At 35.9% G+C, this 16576-nt stretch overlaps 1 protein-coding gene across 1 annotated transcript in view; it reads right to left on the bottom strand.

Moving 5' to 3' along the window:
• Positions 1-16299, bottom strand: part of LOC145994033 (uncharacterized) — a 49984-nt gene extending 33685 nt beyond the window's left edge. The window contains exons 1-7 of the mRNA XM_083130115.1: positions 16191-16299; positions 13127-13219; positions 12358-12505; positions 11381-11514; positions 10882-11031; positions 7761-7896; positions 4488-4633 (exon numbers count right to left, since the gene is read on the bottom strand). Of these exons, the coding sequence (XP_082986241.1) occupies positions 4488-4633; positions 7761-7896; positions 10882-11031; positions 11381-11514; positions 12358-12505; positions 13127-13219; positions 16191-16263 (880 nt within the window). The 5' untranslated portion in view covers positions 16264-16299. The remainder of the gene's footprint in view (positions 1-4487; positions 4634-7760; positions 7897-10881; positions 11032-11380; positions 11515-12357; positions 12506-13126; positions 13220-16190) is intronic.
• Positions 16300-16576: the final 277 nt, after the last annotated feature.

Here is a 16576-nt window from a genome sequence, read left to right as displayed (position 1 = left end):
AGAAAAAGAAGAAGCTTTCAGAAAAATAATTGGCAAAGAAAGCTTACACAGTGATAGTAACGACAATGGTCTGCTGTAAGCAAAGGAATGTTAGTTAAAAGTACTCAGTTGCAAAGAAAAAAAACATTACGAAGGAAACATGGATCTCACAAGAAGGAACCACAAGAAACCAAATAGACCACGTGGATAACAGACATTCTTCAGATGTAATAGATGTCACTAGCTGCAGAGGTGCAGACTGTGGATCTGACCACTTTTTAGTTTTAATTAAATACAGACAAAAATTGCTTGTTATAGAAATAGCAAAGAAATAAAAACAAGAAAAATATGATTGAACAAAGTTAATAAAATATGAAATGTAGAAAGCAAGATATAAAGAGCTATTAAAGAAGAGATTGGAAGAGAAGTATGAGGAATGACAAAATTCTGATGTAGAGCAATATTAGGCAGCTTTCAACATACGGCAGTAAAAGTACTGGGCAGGAAGAAACCAAAAAGAAAAGAAGAATGATGGGATGAGGAATGTGATAAACCCATAAGAGAAATAAATGAAGCAAGGATGAAAATGATAAACAGAAATACAAGAGGAAATAGAGAACTGTTTAAGGAGAAGAGAAATGTGGCAGATAAATTATGCAGAAGAAAGATAAGAGAGTATGAAAAGAAAGAGCGGAGATAGAAGAGACATGGAAAAGAAAGGAAAGGATAGAGTACTTCTGGAAACTGAAAGAAGAAAATAATGGATTTCAACCCATGGTTGCCTTCTGCAAAGATAAAGAGGGCAATCTGATAGGAGAGAAGGAAGCCATACTAAATAGATGGGAAGAGTATTTTAGTGAACTGTTGAATGGAGATTATAATGAACAACAGAATGAAGACATGGGAAAAAGTGAGGAAGAAAGAAGCTTGACGGTAGAAGAAGGAGAAGAATAGGACATGGAAATGGAGGACACAGATCAGTCAGAACTGATCAAACCCCCTTCAAAAATAAAGGTTAAAGAAGCAATTGGAGAGCTAAGGAACAATAAAGCTCCAGGAGACGATAACATAAACTCTGAATTGCTGAAGGCAGGAGGTGACATCATAGTGGACGAATTAGAAGAACTGTACAAACAAATATGGGAAGATGAAAAAATGCCACAACAATGGGGAAGAGGGGTCATATGCCCAATACATAAATGTAAAGATACAACGCTATGTGAAAACTACAGAGGAATTACACTTCTCAATATGGTATATAAAGTATTTGCAAGGATACTACTCAGGAGACTTACCTTCGTAGTAGAGAAGATGATCGGATAATAACAGTGGGTTTTAGGAGAAACAGATCGAACACAGATCGAATTTCTTCAATTAGAATGATAATGGAAAAGTGCTATGAATACGATATTGACCTGCATCACCTCTTCATTGACTTCAAACAGGCCTATGACAGCATCAAGAGGAGCAAACTGCTAACAATCACGAAATAACTGAAAATACCAATGAAACTAGTAAGATTAACAAGAATGAAATTTAAAGAAACAACAAGTAAAGTAAATATTGAAGAAGAATTATCAAGAGAATTCCAAATAGAGAGAAGAGTAAGACAAGGAGATGTCATGTCAACCCTGTTATTTAATCTAGCACTAGAAAAGGCTATCATACATTTGAGTATAAACCCAGAAGGGACAATCTATAATAAGATGTGTCAATGCCTAGCATATACGGATGATATAGATCTCATAGCTCGAAACAAAGCAGAACTAAATAAAGAATTTCAAAAACTAGAAGAAGCTGTCGAGAATATAGGACTGCATGTAAATGTACAAAAGAATAAATATATGCTTACATCAAGAAGAGACGGGAAATACAACTAGAGAATGATATAAAGGTAGGAGGTAAAGAATTTGAAAGATTTGATAACTTTAAGTAGTTAGGACCAATAATAAACCAAACAAACAACATATCTGATGAAATTAAGGCAAGAATAGTTGCAGGAAATAGATGTTAAGTTACATTGAAGAAGGTTTTCTCTTACAAAAAGATAAGCAAAAGTACGTCCAGTTGTAACATATGGGTCAGAAACCTTGATCTTAGTGAAAAGGCATGAGGAGCTTTTAAGAATATTGGAAAGGAAGATTTTGAGCAGATTTTTTGGAGCAGTGAGAGAGAATAAAAAAAATCTGGAGGATAAGAACAAACATAGAAATACAAGAACTGTATAATAATTCGGATATTGTAATAGAGATTAGGTGTGGACGAATTAGACGGTTAGAACATGTGTGGCGAATGGAAGATTACAGAGTGCCCAAGAAGGGGACGAGGTGGAAGAAAAAGGAAAGGAAAACCTAGGAAACGATTATTTGACGACGTACAGGAAGACCTGAGAAGACTGGGAGTCCAGAGATGGAGGACAAAGACAACAGATAGACGAGGCTGGTTGTGATGGAGGCCAAGGCCCTACATGGGCTCTAGCGCCAAGGAGTAAGTGAGTAAGTAAATATAAGGGGACCCACTTTAGGAACGTTTTTTTTCTAATCTTCAAAATTGCATCTCTTCGAAAGAATAGGATTTTCACAATGAAGCCATGTTTTTCTCGCTATGGGAGGAGACATACTATATAAGTTCATAACCTACTATTTAAGGTTCTAGTGACGTTTATTTTGGCTTCATGGTTTCCTTGATATGCAGCAAAAACAAAATGGGGGCTGACAAGCGTGTGAGTAGAGAAAGTTTCATTTTTAGAAGAGTCTTAAATTATATTTAGATTCAGCTTTTCTATACTCGGCGTACATAGGAGTTCTGAAGTATTAAATCATGCATATAATTACGCCTAAAATTACACTCAATGTACACAGGAAAAGGATTTTCGTGGAGTCCGGAACCATCCAAGACCATCCTATTTATACATCACTACATAGTTTGTAAATCAATGAGATGGAATGTAATTGCTTTTTTCCCGACTAAACTTCAATCATGGCTTTTGCAAACACCCCCAATGGCTTCATCTTATACTACATAATTAGTTTTTATTTTCCTAAATAAAATTAATAACAAAAAATATGTTAATATATAAAATTGAATTTCTATTGTTGTTGCCAGCAACAGCAGGACCAAAGGAAACATTTCCTTTGGTAACAAAAGAAAGTGTTTGAATACAGTAAACCCTCGATAACACGAATCCCAAGGGACCGAAAAATCAATAGTTCGTGTTAAAAAAATTCGTGCTAACCAGGGACTCAAATTTTATTGTTGCAATACGTATTATGTATGCCATCATAGAAAACACTAGTACAATACTATGGTAATTAACTTTTAAGAAAAGTACTCGCAGATCATTTTCTGGTGAAAAATTCCTGTATATTGCGCTGTCTCAGGCGGGAACACAAATACCTGGTAACTTCACAGCCAACTGTACTTATAGCTTAAACTAGCGGTCAATTTGTGACACACACAACTGAATTTGTTGGTTAAATGCGTATAAGCTCATTGTTGACGCGGTGATCGCGATTGTCGAGCAATTGCACCCAAGTTTTAATCTGGATATTACTCGTACCGGCTATGTTTCAAAGAATAGAAAAACACATTTGAACACATTGTTGATCTGAATCTGTTGGTTACAATACTGTATAAGTTGATTGTTGACAAGATGATAGAGATTGTTGAGCGATTTCTTACATACCTAGCAGAGGAACGACAGAGGAACAACAGAAAAGAATTATGAAAAACTTTGAAAGTTCGTGTTAAATGAGATCTAATGACACAAGGAACTAAAAAACAGTTCGTAATTCGTGGTAACCGAAATTCGCGTTAACCGATAAAACTTTCTATAAGATAGAATACATCCCTGCCGGGACCAACATTTTGTTCATGTTAACCGAGTGTTCGTCTTAAGCGAGTTTGTGTTAACGAGGGTTTGTTGTAGTTCCATCTTTCACAAGAAATCTACTCGTACAACTATGAAAATACTCATATAAATATTAGTTGGAGTTGTGTTTCATTAATAAATTTGACACAACGTAGTGGTTGCTTAAATAAAATTTGAATTTGTTGCAAGCCGAGGTAATTTTAATTAAAATATACAATTTTGTATAACGTACAGGACTTTAATTTTCTTTAAAAATGACACTACAGTTGTCACTTTTGCTCCTTAAAATTAAGTTCATTTGAAAATTATTGATGGATAATGAAAAAATGATTACAATATTTTCCCCTGTTAGGAAATATGGACAATAAAAAGTGATTATGATATTCTTCCGAAAACTGACTTTTAAAGAAGTAGACTAAAACACTTGTTTTACAAAGAAATTTAGTTTGAGTTAGTTTATGCACAGAAAGACAAATGAGGACTGGACCTACAGTTTAAAGCGAGATACGAGGTGACGACGTTACCAGCGTGTCATCGGGGAGGCGTTTTTTCACAAAGAAAGCTTTAAATATTTTAACATTTGCCGTAAGCGGTAATCTGGCATTAAAAAAGGTTGAAATTTGAAATGTACACTTACGTAGTTTCACAGCTTTCGTGTGGATCGCGGCTAACAGTAATACGGAGAGGTAAACACTTGGACGTGCCATGTCTGCCAACTGCTCCGTCTCCTCTTCAACTAAAACTCGACACCCAATGTAGATTAAGTTACGAAACGCCAGAAAACTCGCAATTTAGCCACCGGAAAAAAAATGGCAGACCTTGAACTTGAATTGCACATACGAGGTTCCCAGACCAGTTCTCCCTGTTCGTTGTGTGAAAAACTACCACGCAAGTTAATTAGCCACTTTTGGTAGAAGAACAAACTGGGTTCTTTTCCTTCAGATAGAATCATACACCTCTTAAGCACGAGCCTTGATTTGATTTGATTTCGTTTATTTTACTTCGCTTCTCTTCCACGTTTGGCTAATCGTGATAATAATAATAATAATAATAATAATAATAATAATAATAATAATAATAATAATAATATCGTCTTTATTGAGAGGGCGTGTTTCGGCCTCGCGGGCCGTTCTTACAACAAACCCTTTAAAAAAAAAATATTACAATTGATGATGAGGATGAGTGATGATTAGGTCTCGGAAGTTGATGACATGAAAAATTATAAAAAAAGAACCTGTAGAATGACCTTAAAATCAAGGTCGTTAAAGGTCCAATAATTTTAAAGAAATTCAATTCCGGTCCAGAAGAGAAAGTCAACTAGACCAAATGGATTCCGGGCCGTAACGAACCTTTTTATCTGTAAAGTATTTCAATTCGGTCCAGGAACCTTGTTTCCGGATCAATTTAAATAAGGTCCTAGAACTTTTATCCGGCTGAATTTATATTCGATCCTGGAACCTTTTCCCTGGATCAATTTAAATACGGTCCAGAAACTTCTCTCCGGCTGATATTAAATTCGGTCCAGGAACATTTATTCCAGCTGAATTTAAATTCGGTCCAGGAACCTTCTTTTCCGAATCAATTCAAATACGGTCCAGGAAACTTTTTTCAGTTAAACAATACGCAAATTGCACCGAATTTAAATTGTTCGAGAAAAAGAGGTTCCGATTCTGCAGCGGAACCCAATAGAACACATTTACGCTTGTTAATTTTATCTCCTGCACCGGAATTGGATTTCCTTAAAATTCCTCGACCTTTAACAACCCTGCTTAAAATTATTAGAAAATGGCGTAAAATGGTAAATAATAATACTAATAATAATTGCCTTAGATAATTGTCGCTCTTAAAATGAAAGCTTGATTTTTTTCATAAATTACAAGAGAGTAGTTGAATAGTTCGATAAAACGTATTGTTTGGTGGTTTAAACTACCAACGCAAAGGGAGTATCGAAAATAAGTAAATGCGAATGTAGTTTTCAATATTTTTACTTCAAGGTTAGACATAAAATACACCGCAATGTTTTTCTGTGTAAGTCATTCATCTCCATTCAGTCACTGACACTTCTGGGCTGTAATGTTCCAATTTGAAGTCAATAGGAAGTCATAATTTCTAAAACAGTTTCTGATTTCAATTGAAAACAGTAGAAAATGTGACAATAATAATTTAGGAATAATTCAAAAACATTTTTCTCAATCTTTGGAAAGAGTTTTCCTACGTTATACGAATTTAAATCATTCGAGACACATTTGCTCAAATAGTGCACTTATATTTACCATGTTAAAGTAGGATTATGAGGCCAAGAAAAACAATACTCATTTCGGTTTCATACAATAGGTTCGAAAACCATACATTATACAACATATACAAGTGTATAAATTTTATGACAAATCTAGCTAAATTTGTGGAGAACTTTTTCAACATTTTCGTACTTGTTCTTAAAATATACTTTCTTTATAAATTAAGGTTCGTTGTGATCCGTAGTAAGTTCTGATGTAGGATTGCCTACGTCTGTTAGGGGCGGAACTGGCTGTTAATTAATTGCTTGTTTCCACAAAAACAGTGTTAGTGTTGAGAAAAAACCAAGGACCTTGAAGTTCACCTTCAATGAAGTGTTATGCAAGGTCAGCGTGATCCATAACAATTGCTGGAAGTCATAAAGAATTTCACGCAAGACAACTTCAATTTTAACGAATATTTTCCTACAACATACTACCTTAACTTAAAATATACAATATATATCATTATGATAATCTTCATGCCTGAACAAACTGAGCACAATGCAAGGATTAGAGCAATCATGTAGCCATTGAGTACAATTCACATAGTGATTTGAGTTACTGAAAGTCACACATTGTAAAGAATTCACGTAACTGTTAATGGATGATATTCAGCTAACAACTTCCCCCACAATCCATTGCGCGAAATCACGCCCGCGCCATATTTATTGCGAACAGATCATATCCTGCGTTATTTACCGAAGTGATTCAAGGTATAATTATAATAATCATATGAGGAATGTGTACGTATAAAATATCGCAAATTTCTCGCTGTAAGAAGGCTTCTAATACGCTTTCCTTAACACCTTCGAATCTGTTTGCCGATTTTCATTGGTATTCAACTGTTTCTTCCGAAAGTGACAGTGTTGTAGTACCAAAATTTTTACAGGGTGTAAGCTATTTCATGAAAGTTTAATGGAGACTATGCTTCCATTAACATTCTATTGTGTTTCCATTAAATGTATGGATGAAATGATTTAAATTCTACAAAAATTGTCTTTCATGGTAGAATAATAATGAGGATAATGATACTATACCAATACTTTCATTAAAAGGGATTTTTTTAAAAATAAAAAATATCAAACGCGTAACATGTTATTGAATTTTATTTTCTAGTTAATATTGCTTTTGTGAATCAGTTACTTTTAATACTACTAATTACACTAAAAATGAGAAAATTAGAAAATAGTTAAATAAAAGAACCGAAAAAAATGAAGAGAAAAAACAGCAATTTTATTTTCTGTTTCGTTCTCTGTGTGTTTAAAACTGTAATACAAGATATCAACAATATTTTGCTCTTATTGATTTGAGCCTTTATAGTCTGCCACCAATTGTTGTGGAAAAGAGAAATAAGAACATTGTTGAGACTTCCGCATGGTACTTATTCGATACTAGATAGTTGGTATACGCTAATGAGTAAGGTTAACTACAGGGTATAACACATATACCGCCGTATACCCTCGACTACAACCCTGCTGTGTATGACGTCAAGTTAAATATCATCCATTAGCTTCAAAACATAATAGCAATATGGAACAAAAATTTTTTGAACAGAAACACACAAAATTTCTCGGGATTATTATTGGAACAATGATTCATCTGTAGGATGTACTCGTTAATTGTCTGGAATCAGCTGATTATACGGAACGCTAAGGAACACGCCGTTCGCCATTTCCAGAAGTCGCCTGTTCCATTCAACCTGGAGAACTGGCTTCATCTCATCCAGGAGGATGTCCCAGTTCTCATTCAGGACTGCCAGTGTCGCTTCACCTGAAAGGACAAAATTTCACATTAATTTAACCAAGTCGTAAATAATGTATTTCTGAGACAAATACATATTCCCTGCGCATCCCAACCTGGCTATTTGGTTGACAGTGGCGTGGCGTGATTGTTTCAAAAGTGTTACCGGCCATCAGACGTTATCATCTCCACTCTACCCCCCACAAAAAAAAGCCTTTGATGTTTTTTTTAATCCGCTCAATGATTTATTTAGCCACAATCACTCCTACAAAGAACTTCCATTCATGAGAGAGTTACCGCGAAAATCCAGTGGATAGTAGTCGAGCCTTGTCAACCATCTCTGTTTCTATGCAAAGAGGTGGAAAGGGGAAGAAGAACCACACATTCGGGTCAGTTTGACGTTTCTGCAGCGAGCGGACGACAGAATTCCCCTCCTCCAACGGTGGGAGGAAGTCCAGACATACGTTCTACTGTTGCCACCTTAGTTTTTTGGAGCAAGGTGTCCAATTCACGAATCGCATCAAGTACTTATCTTTTCGTCTATTACTAAACGGTCTCAGTTGTAGTTAAATCCAGCTTTGGCTTTGCAGTCTAGCTCTTGTTGCTTCAGAGAAATAGTATCCCCGTTTTAGGCGGGATTTAGCTCTTTTCTGGAAATCCAATGTGACAACACTTGCTGATCTGGTAGGCCGCAGCGGCAACAGGGCCCCTAAACAGGCATATGAATAACCCCCTAGCACACTTGCCTCCAAGTCTTTCCCCGCTGTTCCCTTGCATTGGCGGGCGCCCTTTCCTCTTGTTGCCTCTTGAGGGTAGCGGAACGGCCTGTCTCTTCGCTTTTATCGGCTGCAGTAAAATGTCCTCTGCAATATACACTCAACTGCAACGCTGTCGGTTAACTTATTTAACATTGTTGTTATTTTATTGAGATTTTTTTTTTTAATTTCTTTACATTTTTCTGTTACCTGCGGTAACACCGGTTACATGTACGCCACGCCTCTGTTGGTTGATAAATCAACCTACACATAGGACCACTCTTCATTACTCGCAGTACGAGAACAAATAACGGATAGTTTAGAGAAAATCTAGGAAATAATTTATTTCATCTTGTGACAGGGTGAGTATCTCGTTATTTGTGTGTGTGTGAATGTATATATACATACATACATATAATGGAACATTCCATTGTCACGAGTAGGACAAGCGACTACTACTATAGTAAAGTAGATAGTTAAGAAACATTTTTCATACAGTTTGTGTGGAACGAATTATGTATCTGAACACTGTTGATTACACATAACTACCCTTAAAAAACTTTCCTAAATTTATAGCTATAATTGCTATTTTCTTAATAAGAAATTTATTTTAATTTCAGCGAATTGTCAAATTATGAAAAATAAGTTATTTAAGACAAAAAGAGTGAGTTGATTTGAGTGGAAAATGCAACAGTTAAAGGAGAAATTAATTGTTTTTTTTTTTGTCACAGGTGGGACACAATAGAAAACAAAGGTAAAGAGTTAAAATAAACTAACAATATCTAAAATACTACTAACTTCTAAGTTAATCATGTGTAACACTTGAATTTTTATGCAAATGACAATTTTAGACTGTTCACTCACAAGATAGGATAAAGTTACAGCATTGCATTTAATTTTAAAAATTGAAATTTAGAAACATTGTGACATGGAATGCCCTTGTATATGAATATATATATGTACACATAAATACAAAGTATAAAGTAGTGAATGCAATCCCAAGTATATTGAATAGCTAATCCCATATAACATAATGGAAAGAAAGCTAAGAAATCAGAGGATAGACAGTCTTCACACTATTCAACACGTAACAATATTCATATTACAAATAACTTAATTGTGCTCTCTTCCATTTTTTATTGGATTTTCAAAACAAATTGCAGTAAACGATAATTGGTTAATGAAAATAATCGTATTAAATACCTTGGCCACTAATTTCTAGGAAATCGGTCTAGACTATTTAAAACTTGCATAGTGGGCACATTGTTGTCCTGTATTGGCAAGAATAATGCGTCTGTAGCCAATGGCGTACGCGGGATTCTTTTTTCCGGAGGGGTTGGAATTATAAAGTTGGATAGTGCATAGCTGCTTTCTAGGGGGGACGGTATACACAATTAGATATTTCGTATATTTAGAAGTGCTACCGAAAGATAGTAGGCAAAACAAGAAGAGATAGAGTAAGATATTAAAGGATAAGGGAAGAGCTGGAACAAACATCAATTGAAAAATATCTAAATCAAAAGACAGATTAAATTGTTTGGCCACGCAACCAGGATGGAAGAGAAAGAGAAAACCAAGCAGTTGTTGGAGGCAAGACCAGAAGGAAGAAGGCCCAGGGGCAGACCAAGGAAGACATATGAGAATATAGTGGAAGAATTAGGAAGGAAAAGAGGGAAGACACTCCAAGAAATAAAGAAGATTGCCAAGAAGAGAGAAGAATGGAAAGACTGGGTTGAGGCATCCCCGACGCTATAATGGCGTAAGGAGTAGAGAATGAAGAAGAAGAAGAAAGTATATTTGGAACTTTCTAATATCAAAAATTGCAATCTATGCTCATTTTAAAGTAGGGGTTGCATTTATTACTCTAGTTTTTATTCAAATTCTTCAATGCTTTTATTTGAAAATGTTGATTTTTCCCAACATTTCGGAGGAGGCTGTAGCCCCGCCTCATCAGTCCCCCCTGCGTACGCCAGTAGCTGTAGTGATAATAAGTCGAGTTATTTCGAGATAGGAGGTCAAGACAAAAATGCAGTAGCACCAGAAAGAGGAATGTAGCTTATGCTCAACATGAATGGATATAGACAGAAAATACATTTAGAATGCGTAATTGGTCTACAATATCCGGGACTATGAACATTGCAATCTCGGGATTTGGGACGGAAGAAAGGACGCGGGATTCGGGATTACATCTCCTTGGTATAATATGGAATGTGGCCTTCTACGTAATATAGCAGTGGAGTTCAAGATTTTTCGAACTTACCAATGCTGGGGTCCGCTTTGAAAAGGTTCTCTAAGTAAATGTACATCCCTTCGGCTACGAAGTCCATGTTGAAGTAGTCCACCTCCATGTATCTCTTCCCGTCCTTCCTTACTTCGTGGCCTCTGATGTCCCATTCCGCCAGGAGTTCGACTGCAGACGATACAATGGAAATTATTCGGTTAATGGAAACAGGGTGACTACAATATCGTAAAAACAAAATTAATTGACTTTTCCAGGTTTTACATATCAAATCATTAGGGCAATTAATGTACGATCACCGACAATAAAAATGTAATACCTTGATCCTGAAATGCTCGCTACTCTGCAAGGCGGTTTGCGTGTTGCCTAACTCCACGGCGACAAGTGGATCTTAATAGCAAATGTTCAATGACAACTTCTATCAGTACCGTGTATTTCAGGATGTATGTGTCTCACTATTATTGCCGGTGTCTGTACAAAGTTCAAAAATATTCGAAAAGAGTGATTTGGATTCACTTGCCGACTGTGATGTTCATTTGTCCGCTTCCGTCCAGAGGCAGAAGAATGATGTTCCCCTTCGCTACGTAGTTTCCGATCAGCGCAAACGAAGGCATTTTCAACTCGAATCGGAACCGATATTTTGGAACGTCCACGCTGAAAGTGAAAACATAGAAGATTAAGTGCTTATAATCAATAACAGAACACAGAGCACGCGTGAAAGTTTGATTATATTATTTACTTCAAGAACTTGATTTTGATAGCTGTTTTTTTTAAAAAAAACTCGAATCAACACATTTAGAAATATTTCGAGTGAGTTAATACATAGGCAGCAAAAGAAAAACTCATATATTTTTTCATTTTAAAACTGCTCTAAATGATTATGTTGTTATTGTTGCGAAAATTCGTTTCTTAAAATAACTTCATATCACGGACTTTCTTTATATTAATAATCTTTTATGTACGTACAACCTTTGGAAAATTATTATCCTCTGACTTTAAAAATCACTTCTTTAATTTCAAATTAAAATAAACTTATGTAATTCTTTGACAACCAAAACAAAATTGTGTCTACTTTCTTTTGTTTTTGTACGTGATTTGCACAATTATGTTTGAAGTTATTCCAGTACTATTCTCAAACATATTTCCTTCTTAAAAGTGAGTTTCGTTGAGTCTTTTTTCACAGAAGCAGGAGCGGCACAAAATAAAGTTTCGACACGGGCGACGTGGAATTTTAAGCGCCCCTGCACAGAAAAAAAAACCCTTTTCTTTCTGTGTCTCACGCAGAAGTTACACTGGCTCCCGAACTTCTTTTCGCAGATTTTCCTAGGGTGTCAAAGTAGCCCCAAACTCGGGTAATTTTGAAACCCCCGTTTTCCCTACAATTATTCACTGTATCATAAACATCCCCATTCATGCACCACTGGCTGTGATTGAAACACCTCATCTCTGTTGATATCTTTTTCTCTGTAAATCTCGTTATGACGAATGGATACTTACCTTGCTGATGTGAATGTGATATCCTTGAATCCAATCGCTTCCAGATCCAAGAAAGAGAACCTGGCATTGACTGCGCCTGTCCCGAAAGAAAACTCTATTTTGTCTATGTGCATCGGATCAGCGGATTTGATTCCAAATTTGGAAATTCCTGGAATAAATATACCTACTGACTACATTGAACTGGGAGTGTAGGAAATGGTTATTTATATTTAATATTTCTATTTAAACACTTTACTTTTTTATAATCCACACACAAAAACACAAACACACACACACACACACACACACACACACATACACACACATACACACACACAAACATACATACAGGGTGTATCAGAAGTGATAGCACAAACAGAAAAGATGAAATGTCCACGAGAGTAGAAGGGAAAAAGTCTCGGTGAACATGCGGTCGTAAACCAACGGTTTGGGAGATAATTGCGAATGAATAGTATCGATCCGCCACTGGCTTCATTGTTTGTACACATCGTACGCTTGTATCCTTGTTTAAAACTGAACGCAGCCTAAAGGGGTCATTGTAAAACAAACCTTATGTCCTGTACGTACAAGACTGAAGACATAACACGTCACGTAAAGTACTTTCGAAACACCCTGTATATATACATATATATATATATATATATATATATATATATATATATATATATATAAAATCTTCCCCCAGGTACTCATACTAGCTAATTGTAATATATTATTTACTAGTCTTACATGTTTGGTATTATTGGAACTTAATTTCCTCTGAACATACCTTTTGAGAGATGTGGAACAAGTTCTTGGACAGAGTCTTTAACGCATATTTCCAGATGTGGGTCATTTCGTCGACAGATTTTCATGTAGGGAGCTGAAAGAAAGAATATTGTATCAAAAACAGGCTGCTAGCTAGATATTTTGGCGCCCTAGGAAGATTTGTGATCCCGTACACTACCAACATTTTATGTGCATCCTTCTGTATTTTCATCTTCTGCCGTTGTTTGTGAACAAAGAAAATCTCATTAAAAATAATGTAACTTACGTTTAAAAATTCGTAGTGTGCACTTCTCATTTTTAAAAAAGTTTGCCATATTTAACAATATTTCTGTTATATCTAAGTGTCTGGAGAACATCTTTGAAAAAGTAGTACTCGTATTAGTTCTCCTTTGGAAAACAGAAAATTGCAGCAGTGTGTTATCAGAATATAAGTTTACAAGTATAAAAGAAAAAGGTTCAAGAACAATAATAAAATAAATATTGCAATTTGCAGTATCATGTAAGTAGAAAAATGTGTAATTTAAAATTATTCAACTCTGCTTAAACAAAAAAAGACCTATTGCACATTATTAGTAAATTTACTAAATAAATAAAGTAAAATTACAAAATATTTATAAAACCAGACTGGTATCACAGAAAGAGAATAATTAATAATAATAATTCCTCATTGCAGCACAAATGCACTCAGTGCCGCCTCATCAAATCCAACGTTATTTAAGTGAATTATTGATGCAAATCAAGGTTGAATTACACTAGCACTTTTTGGAAATCAAGCGGAATATACATGAACGCAAACATGTCAATTTAGGACATTTTTATCAGCTATTAGAAGAAAAGTAAAAGATAAAATAAAAATGAAAGTGTCTCATAGAATTACAAGCTTAGACTCTTGAAGGAAATGCACCAAAATATTATTTTAAAAGTAATTAAAACTTTGCCATATAATGAAGGCACTAAAAAATGAACTCACCATTCCCAAAATTATCAAAGTATTTTCCAAAAATGTTCAACTTATTTTTCAAAGAATTTCAACGTATTTTTCAAATCGAATTGAAATCTTACAACTTATATGGGTGTAGAAAGGAACTATTTGTTCCAAACCTCTCTGTCAAAATCTTACTGACTCGCAGAAAAAAAACAATCAAATGTAGAAAACACACTTTGAAGAAACTTACAAAATATTTTTATAATGTTCAAATCTCAATTTGTTTCTCGTACTGTTACGAGGCATACGTAAGAAAAGACATACCGACTCAAATATAAGGAATTGAATGTTGTCCCTTTTTAATATCGTTATTTTGACAACTCCGACATTTCGTATGGGTACTGCTATGGTTTCTGCATACAAATTATTTGCATTCCGAACAACGTACCGTGATTTTATTCTTCGTATTTCCCCCAAATGCATGGCTGGCGTGCTGTGATTTAAGATATGGAACGTTCCCGCGCGCGGTACTGAGTGCCGCCAATGGGGGACCGGTCACTTCAGAGGCGTGTAAGCAACTGAAAGAACGACAGAAAAAGGCGCCAACGCCTCTATGTTTTCGGGGGAATAGTGAAGATAAGCTACCTAGTGCTTCCTCTCCCATTATTGCGCTGGTAGAGAAAATAATTCAAAATTTTAAAAAAGGCGGCACTCAGTGACGCCACGCGAGTTACAGAGGGTTAAATGAAGTAAAATCATCAATTATTCTGTCAAAATTGACCATTTTTCCAATTTCTTTTTTCAGTTGACAATATTGAGGACTTTATTGTTCGGAAACAGATCACAGAGGAAACAATTTCGGGGTAAGTTGGGAATGTCAGTAAGCAAGCATAATGTAAACTATATATCTATATACAGGGTAAGTCTGTAACTTCGTATGAACCTCATAAATCAAGATGGATTCATGATAGTGATCTCGTGACGTGGTCGAACAGGGAACGTCATGTGCCGAGTTGAATGATGACATCTATTTTCACGTGGTGACCCCTACCCCAAAGGTAGTATCTAGGGTGACTTCATCCCTTGAAAATCTGCACGCTTGGGAACAAGGGTCGAGTAACATCTTGTATGTTTTCCTCCTCCCCTTACCTCTGACAAGTGCCAATTTCTCCGTCACATATTCTGTGTTGTCTTTTTTTTTAAAAAAAAGCTTTGAATGGCGCCCTGTGTGCACGGAGCCGTAGGTTTCAAACGTCCTAGCCTAGCCCTCATTACGGGTTTGATCAAAAGTTCTACCTGGCGTATGTTAATTTCTGGATATCAGCCTTTGATTTTCCTTGCAATTTAAAGAAAGGAGCTGTGTGATGACAACGTGCTTTGTAATTTGGTAATTAGTAAGGCCAGGAAAATTCTGAAATTATTTGGGTTTTTTTCGGTTAATATTTGCACATGAAATCAGTGAAATGTTTGTGTTTTATCCATCTATATTTTATCCGTAAGTTCATACCGGGTGTCCACAATTAAAGTATCCCTACTCAGAGCCCGATGGAATGGATTGCGCTGAAACTTGGCATGAAGGCTATATGGAGACCATTGGGAAGTGAATGCTGACGAGAAAAGTTCAAATTGTGACCACTAGGTGCAAATATGGCGCTGAAATCTGGTGCACAGTGAAGAACATCCCGGGAAATGCTTCGTTGATCACACTGTCTTAGTTACGCTTTCAAAGGGTTATTCAGGATGACAGGGTGCATATTCAACACAGCTGTACCGACATAAACTTAATTACCGGTGGTTGTTACTTCAGCGCCACATTTCAATCTGGTGGTGAAAATTTGAACTATTTATTTTTCTCTCGGCATTCACTTCCCCATGGTCTCCATAGCATCTATCCGTTGCATCGATAGGGCTCCAGAGATTTAAGAGTTGAGCAACTGTAATTGTGACCAACCGCTATATTGAATATAAGACTAGAAATCATTTTTAAAAATGCCTGAGGAATGCTTGGCTTAGAATAGATGGTCATTAAATTGTTCACTCAATACTCTCTTCTCTGTAAAGTCTGGAAGGATCAGTTCTGGACGCTGTGAAGAAAAAGATGTCTTCCGCATCCACACAGAGAAGAAATATGAATACTTACGTATTTCAACGTCTCCATGAACCAAGAACGGGTAGATGGCGCAGCACACAGCAATGAAGATGGGACGTCGCATTTTGATATAGAGCAGCTTGCTACAAACAGTTCTTTCTGGTCCCAAGATGATGAATGCTTACCTTGAGGTTCATTGTCAAAATTACAGATAATCTGACATTGTAACCTGTGTCGTAAGAAAGTGTCAAAGTTCGGAGAACAATTTGCATCAGATTTTGTTGCTACATGTTCACTGCCGGAAACAATTTACATACACATAATGTTAAAGATGACGAAATCCATTTCTTGATTCAAACAGCAAAGCATGATGGAAAAAAATGTTCTTCGCCTCTTCAAGAAAGCAAATATATTCCCTTGTGATTTTTGGCGTTTCG

This window comes from Lepisma saccharinum, chromosome 10 (assembly GCF_977018435.1).
Source record: "Lepisma saccharinum chromosome 10, izLepSacc3.1, whole genome shotgun sequence".
Taxonomy (NCBI): Eukaryota; Metazoa; Arthropoda; class Insecta; order Zygentoma; family Lepismatidae; genus Lepisma; species Lepisma saccharinum.
This window is presented reverse-complemented; position numbering and strand designations above follow the sequence as displayed.